At 38.2% G+C, this 14,623-nt stretch overlaps 1 protein-coding gene across 1 annotated transcript in view; it reads right to left on the reverse strand.

The window, feature by feature from the left end:
- Positions 1-582: 582 nt before the first annotated feature.
- The window catches only part of LOC139141306 (uncharacterized), a 30,795-nt gene continuing 16,754 nt past the window's right edge, over positions 583-14,623 (reverse strand). The window contains exons 8-15 of the mRNA XM_070710931.1: positions 12,944-13,212; positions 11,787-12,004; positions 11,054-11,204; positions 9,500-9,709; positions 8,704-9,001; positions 8,394-8,473; positions 2,579-2,910; positions 583-738 (exon numbers count right to left, since the gene is read on the reverse strand). Coding sequence (XP_070567032.1) covers positions 583-738; positions 2,579-2,910; positions 8,394-8,473; positions 8,704-9,001; positions 9,500-9,709; positions 11,054-11,204; positions 11,787-12,004; positions 12,944-13,212 — 1,714 coding nt within the window. The remainder of the gene's footprint in view (positions 739-2,578; positions 2,911-8,393; positions 8,474-8,703; positions 9,002-9,499; positions 9,710-11,053; positions 11,205-11,786; positions 12,005-12,943; positions 13,213-14,623) is intronic.

Here is a 14,623-nt window from a genome sequence, read left to right on the forward strand (position 1 = left end):
AGGGAGATATATTTTCAATGACAGTCACAATGCCATAGGTTTTACTCACGCTTTATGTATAGGATAATGCCCGAATACAAGGGCTCTTCTGGTATATAAAGTCCAACCCAACGATAAAATGTCGAGGCCGCAGGCCGAGACATTTTATCGTAGGGTTGGACTTATATACCAGAAGAGCCCGAGTACGAGGGTTTTATCCGACTTAAAAACTATCACCCCTAACTGATATATTTTTGTTTTCAATGTGTTTACGTCAACCGTCCCTTTGTCAATGTAACATGTTTAGGATATGAATTAAAACTTTTATTTGTGAAATAGCCTTCCAATGTTATGGAACATCCTATAAATGCCCTAGGGCACATTAGATAAATGCCCTAGGGCACAGCAGATTTGTTTTGCAGCTGGTTTCCGCTGTTTTACCAAATTTGAATATTAAAACGTACCAGATGTCTACAGAATATGACATGTTCACTTTTGATTGGACAGTACTTTACTATGGAGCTGTCATTCATTTCTGGAATTTGGTGACCAAGGCTTTACGAGTAGATAAAGCACCCTGAATTGAGCACTGTGATTGGTCAATCAACAGTAGATAGTTTTTATTTGAAGTTTCAGCGTTGGTCTCAAGCTGGACTGTTTCCAAACTATGATGTCATCGAAGCCAGCCTGCTGTTGGTCTTTAAGTGGCCGAAGCATGAACCCATAACGTCCGGTGACGAATTTACCGTTCAGCAATTCCTGTAAAGTCATCTCTTAGTTTACAATAGGTTCACTGGTCAGTGACGTGAAAGTGTTAGCCTTACTACTGAACAAAGCGAAATTAAAAAGTATCATGGTGATGTATTTCAAGAGGGCAGGTATTATATATTATTGCCTAAATACATGGGTTTATGTACCCGAGAGCAGGTGACAATTTCCCCGACGCCAGGGGGCAAATTGTCTCCTACCGCGAGGGTACATAAACCCATGTATTCAGGCAATAATATTTGCATTACATGCTTCTTCTCAGTTAACGCCATATGATATTTAGTTACTTGCAGGGCATTCTAAAACAATTTTATCATTATTGACAAGCATCAAACAGATTTTAAGTCAAATAGCAGTGCGTGCATGGATTATTGTACATCTAGCGTTAAGCGTCTACTTTGACGTCGGAAACGTCGAAGGGCTTCACCGTGTAACCTCCACAAATGTAATAATCTCCATAAATGTAATATCAACCATAATTGTAATAAAGTGCACCCATAAATGTAATATCACCCATAAATGTAACAAAAATCAACCATACATGTAATAAAACACCAACCACAATTGTAATAAATGGTAACCATAAATGTAATAAAAAAAATCACCCATAAATGTAATACTTGTCAACCATAAATGTAATAAATCTATTTTGTCGTTGCAATTGAGGAATTAGCCCTTAAATATTAATCTTTGTAACAAAGAAAGCAACTCCACACATTATTCATTATCTTAATTGTTTGCGTTTCGTGTGTTTTGTACATGTAAAGTGTATTTTACGTTTCCCTATTTCGGTACAAAACTGAGTGGCCATGGCGAGACACAGCTGTAATCTGAACGTCAGTACAGTCTCTACTCCACAGTGGAGGAGACTGTATAACACTACGATCCTTTAACGCCTTTTTATCGAAATTTGCCGTACTTTCTTAATCAGTCGCCTCAAATTCATCTTATATGCATAAATTGTGTGGAATAATCGATAGATTTTCTGTATTCCTATGTTGTCCCACTTGATGTTTTTTCCTTCACTGGGGATGTTAGGATGTCTTATTTTGTTCTACTGTGTTCAAGGTAGTGTTCGAATTGTTTTTTACTAGATTTAAACATGGATACATGTTCTCGTCAACTTGTTTTGTGTCGTAAGTTTCTGTCATAAGGTTGCATATTTCTCTGTTATTTGCTCTGAGTCATCTGTCATAAACTTTGTGTGGTATCACTGGTTGACAAGTTATTTTGACGCTTCCTTATTATGTAATTATCAGTGTCTAGAACTGTTGTTCCTCTTCCATTATCTAACGCTTTGATCGGTACCTCGCCGTTTTCTGATAGTATTCTCAAAGTATTCTATTCTGTGTTTCGGAAAGAAAACCTAGTTTCAAGAAAGTATGCAATAACATTACACTAGTCTCATTAAAGTTATTATTTACTTTGGGCATTGATAAACAAATGATCACATATGCAAGTTCAAGTTTATTACATTTATGGTTGAGTTTTATTACATTTATGGTTAATTTGTTTATTACATTTGTGGTTGCAGGTTGTTACATTAATGTTTGACCGTTTTATTACATTTGTGGTTGATTTTATTACAATTGTGGCTGATATTACATTTGTGGAGATTATTACATTTGTGGAGGTTACACACCGGACCGACTAACTAAGGAAACTGGTCAGTACATCGTTCACACAGCCCGCTAACTCCCCGGATGTTCCTATTCAAACCAATCCACTGATTCGCATTCACATCGTGGCATGTAATAAAGCGTGTACTTTACCTTTAATCCTACATTCAGAATGTGAGGCAAAATCATAGTATCATAACGATATACATTACCTCGATTAATTTTCTGAGTCTTTCAGATTCAATGGAAATCTGCAATTTACTAGTTGTATGTGTATCAATAGTGTCTATCAGAACACTTCTCGGAATGCTTGTGTTGGACACGGATATCCTCGTCCAAGGATCACTGATTGCCTCCAGGGCCAAGTAGCGAATATGTCTCTCTCCCCGGAAAGAGATTGACAGTTTTGTGCTTTCCACTATCACCGACATGTCCTCCAAATTCTCATTTCTTAGACTGTTCACTTGGAAATTGAGCATGGCAACGCACTCTGTGTTGGCAAAGATATCATTGTTGGCTTTACAGTCAGACGATCTCGCAGCGGCTAGGGGTTAATTACCATGAAATAAATAAACAATTAATTAATTAACATATATAAACCTTTTTATTCACATTAATGAAAGTTTTTTGTAATTAAAATAATAAAAATAAGCAGTATTGCTGAAGGCAATGAGTACTTGGGCTGTGATAGAGTAATTTTGAGGACAACATATACTACTATTCAAATATGGTCTTGAATTTCCTCCTGTCAATTAGGCATTTGATTAACTGGTTATTGAACGAAGCAATGGCATGACAACCGGCAAAAATGTCTAGCAACTTTTGTGGAGTTTGAGGCAGGGGTTCTTTATTTATAGTGGAAATTGCTTAAACTCCTTAAATATTCAAATTACAGCAAATTTCTTTTGTTCTCGATGGTAGATGTCTAATATTTAGATGGGCATATTAGATTTCTACCTTATAATTATCCCTATATGCAAAAAATCGGACATCCGGCTCTTGCTCAGAATTAGATATGCGCATAATTAATGAGGTAAAATATGTGTTGTCATGAGGTGTCCCATCATACCAAATATGAAGGGTGTAGCACTTCTTGTTACTGAGTTGTGGACAAATATATATATTTGAGGTCAAAGGTCATTGAGGTCACGTGACATTTGTCAAAATAATTGTATTGCTAAGTTATTCCTATATACCAAAAATCAGACCTCTAGCTCTATTGGCTCGCTCAAAATTAGATATGCGCATAATTATGAGGTAAAATATGTGGTGTCATAAGGTGTCTTATCATACCAAATATTTAGGATGTAGCACTTCTTGTCACTGAGTTGTGGACAAATATATATATTTGAGGTCAAAGGTCATTGAGGTCACGTCACATTTTGTCATAATAATTGTATTGCTAAGTTATTCCTATATACCAAAAATCAGACCTCTAGCTCTATTGGCTCGCTCAAAATAAGATATGCGCATAATTAATGAGGTACAATATATGGTGTCATAAGGTGTTCTATCATACCAAATATGAAGGGTGTAGCACTTGTGGTTACTGAGTTGTGGACAAATATGTATATTTGAGGTCAAAGGTCATTGAGGTCACGTGACGTTTTGTCAAACAAATTATATTGTTAACTTATCCCTATATACCAAAAATCAGACCTCTAGCTCTATTGGCTCGCTCAAAATTAGATATGCGCATAATTAATGAGGTACAATATGTGGCGTCATAAGGTGTCCCATCATACCAAATATGAAAGGTTTAGCACTTTTGGTTACTGAGTTATGGACAATAATGTATATTTGAGGTCAAAGGTCACCAAGGTCACATGATATTTTGTCAAAATGTCTGAGATATCTGCGTGAACCGATGGACTCACTGATGGACTCACGGACGGATATGACCCAATCTATAAGCCCCCTGGACTTTATCCGTGGGGACAAAAAACTGTGTCACAGCATCCTTTAGGCAATATGAATACAATGAGAAAATTATTTTTCTTGGCCTTATACATGGGAGTCTATGGAGAACTGCCCTATACATGGGAGTATATGGAGGTGTAAACTAGAAGGTCCTCTAACACGGCCAAATTCGAAACAAATCGACGTGCATCTGTATGGGGTTGGGTGCTATTCTTGTGCAAAGTTTGAAAGAAATTGACCAGGGCATGTCTGAGATATCTGCGTGAACGGACGGACGGACGGACTGACATGACCAGCCTATCACTCCCCAAGGACTTCGTCCGTTGGCACTAAAAACAACGCAACAGTTATTACAGCTACACCCGCGGTAGGTTCATATCCAGAGCCCCGTACGGTCTGCCGCCGTCGCTTGAAAACAATCTCATAAGGGACTGGTCAGTTTCTTCAGCCTGGGGGGGGGGCCGGTGGATTCATGGGGGGGTCACCCTGTTTTGACTTTGGTGATAGGGGGGGTCACCATGTTTTTGAAATACCCAATAGGGGGGTCAGTGTGTTTTTGAATTTTGACACAGGCTCATCATTGCCTAAAATGCATCGTGTCAGCCACAAATTTCATCATTCAGTTGTATTTTTCGGCGCGCCCTTCGGGCGCGTAACTTTAATAATTAGTCATATATTTGGCACGCCCAACTTTAACATATCAAGCATACATACATCAGAGATATCTGTATGTTCAATATTTTTCAGCGTGCTCTTCAAGCTCATTACTTTAATATATCAGACATTTTTCAGCATGCCCTGGTGCATGACTTTAATATACAAGGCATATATATCAGAGATATCAGGATGTTTCATATTTTTCGGCGCGCCCTTCGGGCGCCATACTTTAATAAATCAGAGATATCTTGATGTTTGCAAAGTGAAAGTGTACATTATGAAATATGCATTTCATATGAAAAGGATGACAAATTCCTGATACTTTTCTGTTCTCTCTATGAGAATTCAGTATGAGAAAGCAACATGCACAAATATTTCACTATATATATTTGATACAGTGACTTATTTTAGAGATAGAAAAATGACAAGATATCTTTCCTTCTCATTGATGCAATTATTTTCCTGTGTGTCACAGGTTTTCTGTAGAAAAATGCTTTTTTATGAACAAAATAACATTTAAAGAAGGCAGTTTTTGTCATTATTAGCTGTGCTTTTATGGTTTCAATGTTACAAGAAAAGGTCCTCTGAGACACTGTACACATCAGATTTGGCTAAAAAAGCTCTCTATGGCTCCTCAGGAGATTTAATTGGATGGTTGGCAAGTCTTAACACCATCAAAGTTTTTGATTCACTGCTTTTCCTCTTTGATATTAATGATTAGCATCCATTTCTGTACAACAGTTCAGGACATCTGGTTAAACATAGAAAGTGTGAAATACATTCACAGCTCATTCAAAATGTTCTGTATTCAAACTTTAAGATTTACACTTTGAAATTCCTATCTTACAACTGACATGTTAACAATTTCATTAAAACATAGAATAACAGTTAAAATATAAATGTATGTAAAATATATATATATTATATATATATATATATATAATTTATGTCCACCTTTCTTTTACCTATGTCGCGCGCCGGGGAGGTCACCCTGTTTTCGAAATTTGGAATGGGGGGGGGGGGTCACCCTGTTTTCAAAATTTGGAATAGGGGGGGTCAGCCACTTTTTGACGTCGGCAAAAAATAATCCACCGCCCCCCCCCCCCCAGGCCGAAGAAACTGACCAGTCCCTAAACCTGGCCATATGGGCAACTGTGTATGGGCAGCTGGATGCTTGACTTCCCGGAGAAGGCGAGCTGTCACTTTCAAGCTCAGGATTATTTGTCGATCAAATTTCAGTAAATTTACCTTACCTAGATGAAATTTTGTCGATAGGTTGAAATTTCGCCGAAGTTTGACAAAATTGCATCGATTTTCAGGTTCATATCCTCCATTTTTGAGTTTTGAGTGCAGACAGTAATAAGTTTTGAGGCAACATGGCTGCGACCCCATGTTGACCCCTAGCCCTGCGTACGATGCTATGTGCTACAGCTAACACACAGCATCGTACGTAGGGCTAGCGAGAGAGTTGCCAACATCGACGGTTATTTACGAGAAGTGAATAAAAGACTGTCATTTTGGAAGCGATCGAGTAGTTGAGGTAGGCTGGGATACGACTTGGGCCCAAGAACGCTGAATTTCGGCAGTAATTTGGCTTTTTACGTCAAGTCCCAAAATGGATTTGAAGTCACCGACCCTCAGCACGTACGGGTCTTTGCAGGGCTGTGGTGAGCGGGGCGATTAGCTGTAGCGGAACACACAGCATCGTACGCAGGGCTAGTTGACACCAAGTGGAAATGTGTTCGCGATCAAATCCTCCTATATTTTTTTCAGAATTTTCGACAAAATCATTGCTTCTTAAATCTTTTGTAAAATATAAAATACTAAAATAAAAATGCGATGTGCCATGTCTCCAGATTTCTAAAATATCGTTCGTTGACCGTTCGACGGAATACTCATTTCGCAAACTTGTGACGCAGTTGGGATTCAATACTGACCGCCAAATAATCTTAATGAGACGAGATCATTCTAGACATCCTCCAAATTATCCAACCATTCGCGTTAGAGTTCAGATCGCTTAGAGTATCATAACATTCTTCGGCCTTCGTTTAGATCGACCCTAATCTCTCCCGTTTAGGAAATAAATACACAAGCTACCTCGACAAAACTTCGTGCACCATCCAGGACCAAACGCACTACAAATCTGTCTTGACGTCATCATCTCCTTACATGGTAATCGACATACCGTATTTTTTAGCAAAGGAGACACAGAATTCGTCGGAGTATTCAGTTTCAAAACGTATTATATTGTGTGATGTTGTCAAAAAAGGTAATGTTACTGCAGTGGTATAAATTACAAAACACAAAAGTTCAAATCAATTTATTTTGGACTGGCTTTACCCAACATTTCATATTGTTTCTTATGCCAGATTTGACCACGTGCTTACTGGCGACCCCTTTACATGCAAATTTTGTGTCAAATGGTGTGTTCTCCTGGAAAAACAAACGTACGATTTCTATATGAAGGAGGCGAAATTTGCCCTCAAAACTCGAAACCATCCCTTTATATGGCGTGTACCTAGCTATTTTGAACGAGCTTCTCGAATCTGCAGCTCTATTTTGAAATGATGGTCTGGTTTTCTCAGCTCAAGGATAAGTGTTCTCCATCGCTGTGGGCATTACTATTCTCAACTGGGGGTACAGTTTCCAGTCGTAATGTTTTTCATTGTGTCCGGGATATAAAACCTTTCCTTTTCACACTTTTACTTTGATTAACACTAGTCACATCTTGTCAGCGATTAAACATGTTTCAAGTTTAAATGTTAAATTCTGGTCTCGAGCCCTCTTGTTCGACCAAACTGAAATTACCCCTCCCACTTTGGCTCGTCCAGTGGGTGTAGCAAGGGTCGTGCCATCGCCTAGGAAACGGAGGGTGCATTAATTGTTGCATTTCGATGCACATTTTGATTATATTCAGAAGATTTTGTGGCAAAAACTCAGATAGAGAAGCATTAATATTCACATCTCACTTATTCAAGACTGGCTGAGAGCAGCACTTCCATTCAGTTAACATCGTTACGCCATTTATTATGCCAAGAAAGATGAAGCCAAGACATTTTGCCCTACCTGGTTTCAGCCAGAAATGGTTATACCTTACAGAGTTTTTTCCCACGGAATGAAAACAAATGTACTTGGGCTGAGGCCCAAGTACAATAAGCAGTCTGCGTATCGTCGAAAGTGAAAATTCACTTATATTCAAATTCATATATATATATATATATATATATATATATATATATATATATATATATATATATATATATATATATATATATATATATATATATATATATGAATTTGAATTTTCACTTTCGACGATACGCAGACTGCTTATACTTATATTCAAATTCATATATATATATATATATATATATATATATATATATATATATATATATATATATATATATATATATATATATATATATATATATATGTATGTATACTCACACTGTCTTTCACATATTGCACGTTTCCTGATGTTACACAGAGTACCGTCCAGCTTGTAACCTTGGACATCATCTCGATACCTGCCGGGCATAAAGAACCGTGAACAGAGACGATGACTAACAATGCTATATACACACACACAGACATACCCTATACGTATACATGTACATAGAACTCGTGTAATTAATGATTGTGTCATAGTTCACGAGTCGGTGATCTTCCCTGTTTGCATTTTCAGTGATTTGTGAAAGTCTGTTATGAATACCAAATCTGTTTACTGTCAAACTCGGAGGAATTACAGTAAACATACCTGACCTGCAGACATTTCCCAGAGAGATCGGGCTGACCTTCTGCCCAGAGTTCATCTTTCACAGACAGGGCATGCTTATCATGAGTTCTCCAAAGTGTCGCGCCAATGCCTTCGTTGTAACCGTTGATCCAGAAATCCTCGCCCGTAAAGCCCTGCTTAGATATTGCATTCTGAACTCCTTGGAGGATATCATCGTCGAAAACCTTGACGATCATTTTCCCCATTTGGAGGCAAGCATCAACAGCCTCCTGCCAAGTGAATGTTTTGTCTTCTATTATAAGATACGTCCCGTCCTTCTCTGAATGGTACGGAAAGAGAGTTATGTGAAAAGTTGAAATATTACTGTCCTTTGTGATGTGGACATTTTCAGACGCCAGGTCGGGATGTCTCGCTTAAAGTTGTAAATACCTTTATTTAATTTTTATGCCATTTATTTGTAGATAGTATTTGTTTCTTGTTTTATTGTCATTTGCATTTCGCTAGTTTTATTTATGTTTTATAGACCTTATAAATGGGACTTGTTTCCGTTAGTTTCATTTTAAAGAAAAAAAGAAAAAAAAAGGACATTTTGTCCGACAGAGCCAATTAAAAAGCCCAGGACTATTGTTCATGATAAGTATGAAAAGTGTATGAAAAAGTGAATGCTTAGCAATCTCTAGTTAAATAAAGAACATTATAAATGATGCAAGTCTGGTACTTCCATCACGCAATATTTCTAAAATCGTTCGTAAGTTGCAAAAAGGTATTGGCCCTATAACACTTTGAGAATCAACTTATTTCAAATTCGAAAGCCAACCTTCAGTGTCACGTTTTCGTCGACGATATATATCTTCACTTTCGCCAACTTCCAACAAGAAGGGGGGCCTTCGGTCTTTGGCTGGCACACCGATCGAGACCAACTTTGGTGGCAGTGGACACCAGCCGAAGAAAGCTTCGTTGTATGCTGTAGAATAGGCCATCGATGTACACGCAAAGCCGTGGTATTCCGACAAGATTGTGGTCGTAGCTAAAGATGGAAAGAGTAGTTCTAAAATAAGTCTAACCTGGAACAAATTCTCAATAAACACATCTACGTTTAACAATGAAGATTGTCGTGATGGGGTTTTATGATCAAGGTTCTTGACTGACTTTTACATAGGACTACGGAAGATATGAGTTCATGCTTTGAACACACGAGGTTATTGCTGAACGCACCTTGGGAAATAGGTGCCAACTGTAGCACAGCCGTAGCAATCACATATAAACGCGCAAAAGCGCATGCAACGAACGGAACAGAAAACCAAAGGAGAAACATTTTTTGGCTGGAGATTATAGTCCACAGTCATTGGATGATAGTTACTGAAGCGTCTGATTGGTATAGAAGGATAACACATAGCTCTGCTTAGTTGTATTAACAATGTTCAAATAAACTGTTATTTGTCTTTGACAAAGATACGCCGCACCTACTTTGAGGCAGAGAGTTTTAAACTTTGGCTAAACTTTTCTCCCGTGGAAACTTCAAACTATATGATCACGAATGAAACTCACGGGGTTGCCATGCAAATTTGCATGGGATTCGAAAATCAAATTAGTTAAGCTGTACCGACATTTGAAATTTAAAATGGGTGATGTATACTGTCACAAGGTCAGCTCTGTATGGACAAAATGAATTTTCGACTTTACTAAAACGTATTACTGTGAATTTTTTTTACATCACGGGTTAAATGAGCCTACACAACCAGCCGGCCAGAAAAGTATTGTGTAAATTTGAGTGTATGAAAATCTATCCGCGAGACGCATTCTACCTGTAAGGTTAAGTTTGATGAGAACAAATTTATCGCAATATAATTGTATACACCTGATGCAGTCGCCCATCGGAGTTGTCTCGTACAAACCCTTTATATACTCTGTACGATGAGTAGTTAGGGAGTTCTATAATTCTGAATTCAGTGAAAACTACAATTTGTATGGTCACCTTTATTTTGCAGCAGAAGGCCAAAACTTCTACAGCAGTTTGTGTTTTCACTTTTTGCAAAGAAATTAACCACAAAAATGTCCCTCGCGGTAGTTTCCCAGGATCTGTTTGCTTTATTTATCTGTTCTTTTGAATGTAATAAATATGATTTTGTGATCTCGAAATAAATGTGCCAATATATCATATCGCCGAACAACCACAGTTTTGCTCATAAATGAGTCTTGTGTGCTTTCATGCAGTCTTTCAAATGAATAAATATTTACTATAATGGAAACCAAACAATGAGCGTTTGGACCAGATTTTTATACATCATGTAAAATGAACACTTAGTTGACTTGGCATGAAAATGACAGATACAAATTATGGCATAAATTCTCTGTTAAAAAAGCATCTTACTTGGCATAATAACACGTGTATTAGGCAGCGTATGCCCGCCCAGTGTTCCCTTTGCTCTGCATTCTTTTATCCTGTCCATCTTGTAAAAGTCAGAATCGCCACACCATTGGCACGAGAATTCAGTGATGATATTGTCAAGTTGGACCTCGACCTGTGGAAGATGATATAAATCATCTCGTGTTTATTTTCCTTCGTCCTACGTGCAAGCCGTGATGATAAATCCGTATATATAGTTATGTCGGCATGTGCGATGGGAAAATGGCCGAATTGCGATGACTTTGTAATCGGACCCTTGCCATGCCCAGCTCTAAATAATTGATTGGTGATATCATTTTTGAAAAGTGGTTCATTTCATCGCTGAGCATAGGCTTCTCGTTGATATCTTAACTAGGAAGAAATTTATTGACACATTTTAAAACATATTAGTAATGGTAACATGGTTTGTGCGTTTCATAGAAAGTGCAAAATAGGTCAACATTGTTCCCACGCGATTCCTGTAAAGATGGTTTACACAGATATCACATGAATCGACACCATTCTCGTTAACGCCTCTTTCGTTTGATCTACGTGTCTCATTTCAGTGGCATTCGAGAACAGGCGTTGGCTTTCTATTAGCTATGACACTTTCTTTCCATATTTCGTAAGGAAAGCAATCATATCGTCATGTCCAACAACTATCACAAGTATGAACTGAGAGAGTGATGTAAAACAGTTGTAAGAACCAAAGACAGACCGTTTCGAGGGTAATTTGATTGCCGATTTGACCAACAATCTTCAGTGCCGTCACGAACCCTACGTTTCTGTTGATAACGTAGAATTGTTGATTTCCCGGCTTGACGAAGAAAATCATCGGGGTGGTCGTGTTCAGAGTCCCGTTGATCATTAGAGATATTTTCAGTCCGTTTGTTGGCCCTTCTGTCATGTATATGTTTACACTGTAGTTCTTGAATGCTGGAAAGCAAAATGACCATGCAAGCGTTAGCCATGTTTTTATTCATCGTGAAACAATTCTCAGCTGCAGAAACATTGCAATAAGTGATGACAGGTCTCAAGCCTAGCCTTACAAAACAAGAAGAAGAACACCAAACTACAAATTCAAACGCCAAAGTCGCCACTATACCAGTCCTGCACCAATTAATCCATTCAGAATCTAACATTGGGTAGAATGACAATGTCTCCTTCTTTTAATTGTACAGTTGTAAGATTTTAACTGCATCGCTATAAGGACGGATAGAATTCAAATCTCAAGAACTATACTTCGTAATAGAAACACCATTAGTTATAACTTTTCACGGTATTGTTCTTGCCTGAAAGGGACAAAGTCGCCAATTTTTCATGGATTTTGTTTGATACGAGATACTGCTCATATTGTTTGACATGTTGAAAGATAATGAATGAATGGGTGACCATGCATATATTTGACCCCGGTTTTAGACACGATACATGAAACCATTGCAAAAATGAATTAATGGTCATGACAATTAATTCATTTACACGTTGGTTTCATTTAGTTTGTCTAAAACCGGGGTCAAATATATGCATGGTCACCCATTCATTCATTATCTTTCAACATGTCAAACAATATAAGTAGTATCTCTTATCAAACAAAATTCATGAAAAATTGGCGACTTTGTCCCTTTAATGGGTAGGAAGAACAGCATATTACCCTTGTACAGTATTACGTCAATGGCATTTCGTCTAATTGGTCTACTGTCCAGTCACATACTGTTACCAGGTACGATGTAATATAACCAATTTGGCATTGATATGGGAGAATTAAAATTATCCAAATGACACATCAAAGGAATTAAACTCACAGATAAGTTTTAAAAATATATCTCCGATATGCTGATGATGAGACATATTTTAATATATTTTGCACAATATTACCTGGATTCCTGAAAACCATAAAATTCTCCAACCCCAAGTTACGCCACTTGTCACCTGGGTTTCTCGGATCCGACGCTGCCCAGCAACCCCACGTAAGTATGAAGTCCGTGTCGTCAGGAACCTCCTGTTCCAGGTAACTGGTCCAATTCGCGTGTTTCTCCACGACCACTGGCGTGTACATGTCCGTGAACAGGGTGCAGAGCCGTATATCTGTTTCGTTGCCGTACTCGTTGTAGCCGTTCGTGGAATATGTGTAAGCGCTGCATCCACTGCACGTGAAAAAGGAACCAGACGTTTAGTAACTGCAGGACACTGGACCCACGTGCAGCCTTGTAACATTCATGATTATCATCGGAGGACACGTTTTGCGTTTCTTCGTCATTAAGGGCACCCATAGAGAAGCACCGACTCTAATACTGTGACGGGGATATAACCAAGTCTACTTCTAGTTTGGCGAAATAAGGTAGAATGATAGACATTCGGACTCTCAAATTTTACAACTATTTTCTGAGCTACCACTTGTTGGTGTTCATTTAAAGCTCTTGATTTAATAAAGATTTTGACTTTCTTAGTTTTTCAAAAATCGAAAATTTGATTTTTGCCACATAGAGTTAATACATGGATGGCGGTCATTTTGAATTTCAAACATCGGTCAATGTTAGGTAATTTGTTTATCTAATACCAAACTTTGCACTATGACCCCATCTTCGTTTGCCATGGTCTCTTGTCCGGGCAGTTAGATGCTCCCGCCAGTGGGAAGTAACGGTCCCGTGCGAGCGGACGATGGGTGACCCCTGATTTTTAGTCTCGTGCAGCGTGTTCGCTAAAGGGGGGCATCGGTTTTTGGAAGGTTCGCCACGTGGTTCAGCAAAATGCGTGTCATATGATTATCATGCAAATAATGACTATGCACTGTAAACGGTCGGATTTCCCAATATCAGGGCTTTCAGAAATATATACTTTATTGGGGTTTAGGACTTCTATAACTGAGAAACAAGTAAAAATCTGAAAGTGTCTATAAGGTATGGCTGCCATCCCTTTGTTAACCTAAGGTCTAGGGAAAAATCAATTTTCGATTTTCACAAAAATGAGCCGGAGAAAATTTAATGATTCCAAGAGCTGCAATATGAGTCTCCACAAGTAGTCCAATAGAGTCTTGATGTGAGCAAATTTACTTTTGGCAGTAAGCACATTGTATAGAGAATGGATACATCAAAACTTCATCTCTTCCCGTTTATCTTTAATTTACTGAAATGGGGTCGGATGTATCACAAGACAAAATTAAGAAGCGTTTATGTTCTATGAATTTCACGCCGCCCTGATTAAACAAGCAAAACCGAAATTTAGGCCTATCTATAACACTCCACATGCTAATTTTGTGTCACCATTCACCAGAACAAGTCACGTGAGTGACTGACTAAATCTAAAGCAAACACGGAAAAGGGTGACGTCTAAGTTCTAAAACTTCATACCAAGATATGAATAAAAATTTAAAAAGACTGCAAGGAAATCAAGTTCAACTGAAAATCTGGGACACCTTTGGAGTCAGGGAAACCTTCGAGAAGGTTTGTTTTGAAAGACTATATCCTCGGGAAAGAGTCCGTGAAAAAGTGCCTAGTCACGTGACCATGCGCAGAGTGTCTTCTGTGGCTTTGAAACAAAGGGGCGTAGGTAGAGAGC

The sequence above is a fragment of the Ptychodera flava genome, chromosome 9 (genome assembly GCF_041260155.1).
Source record: "Ptychodera flava strain L36383 chromosome 9, AS_Pfla_20210202, whole genome shotgun sequence".
In the NCBI taxonomy this organism is placed as follows: Eukaryota; Metazoa; Hemichordata; class Enteropneusta; family Ptychoderidae; genus Ptychodera; species Ptychodera flava.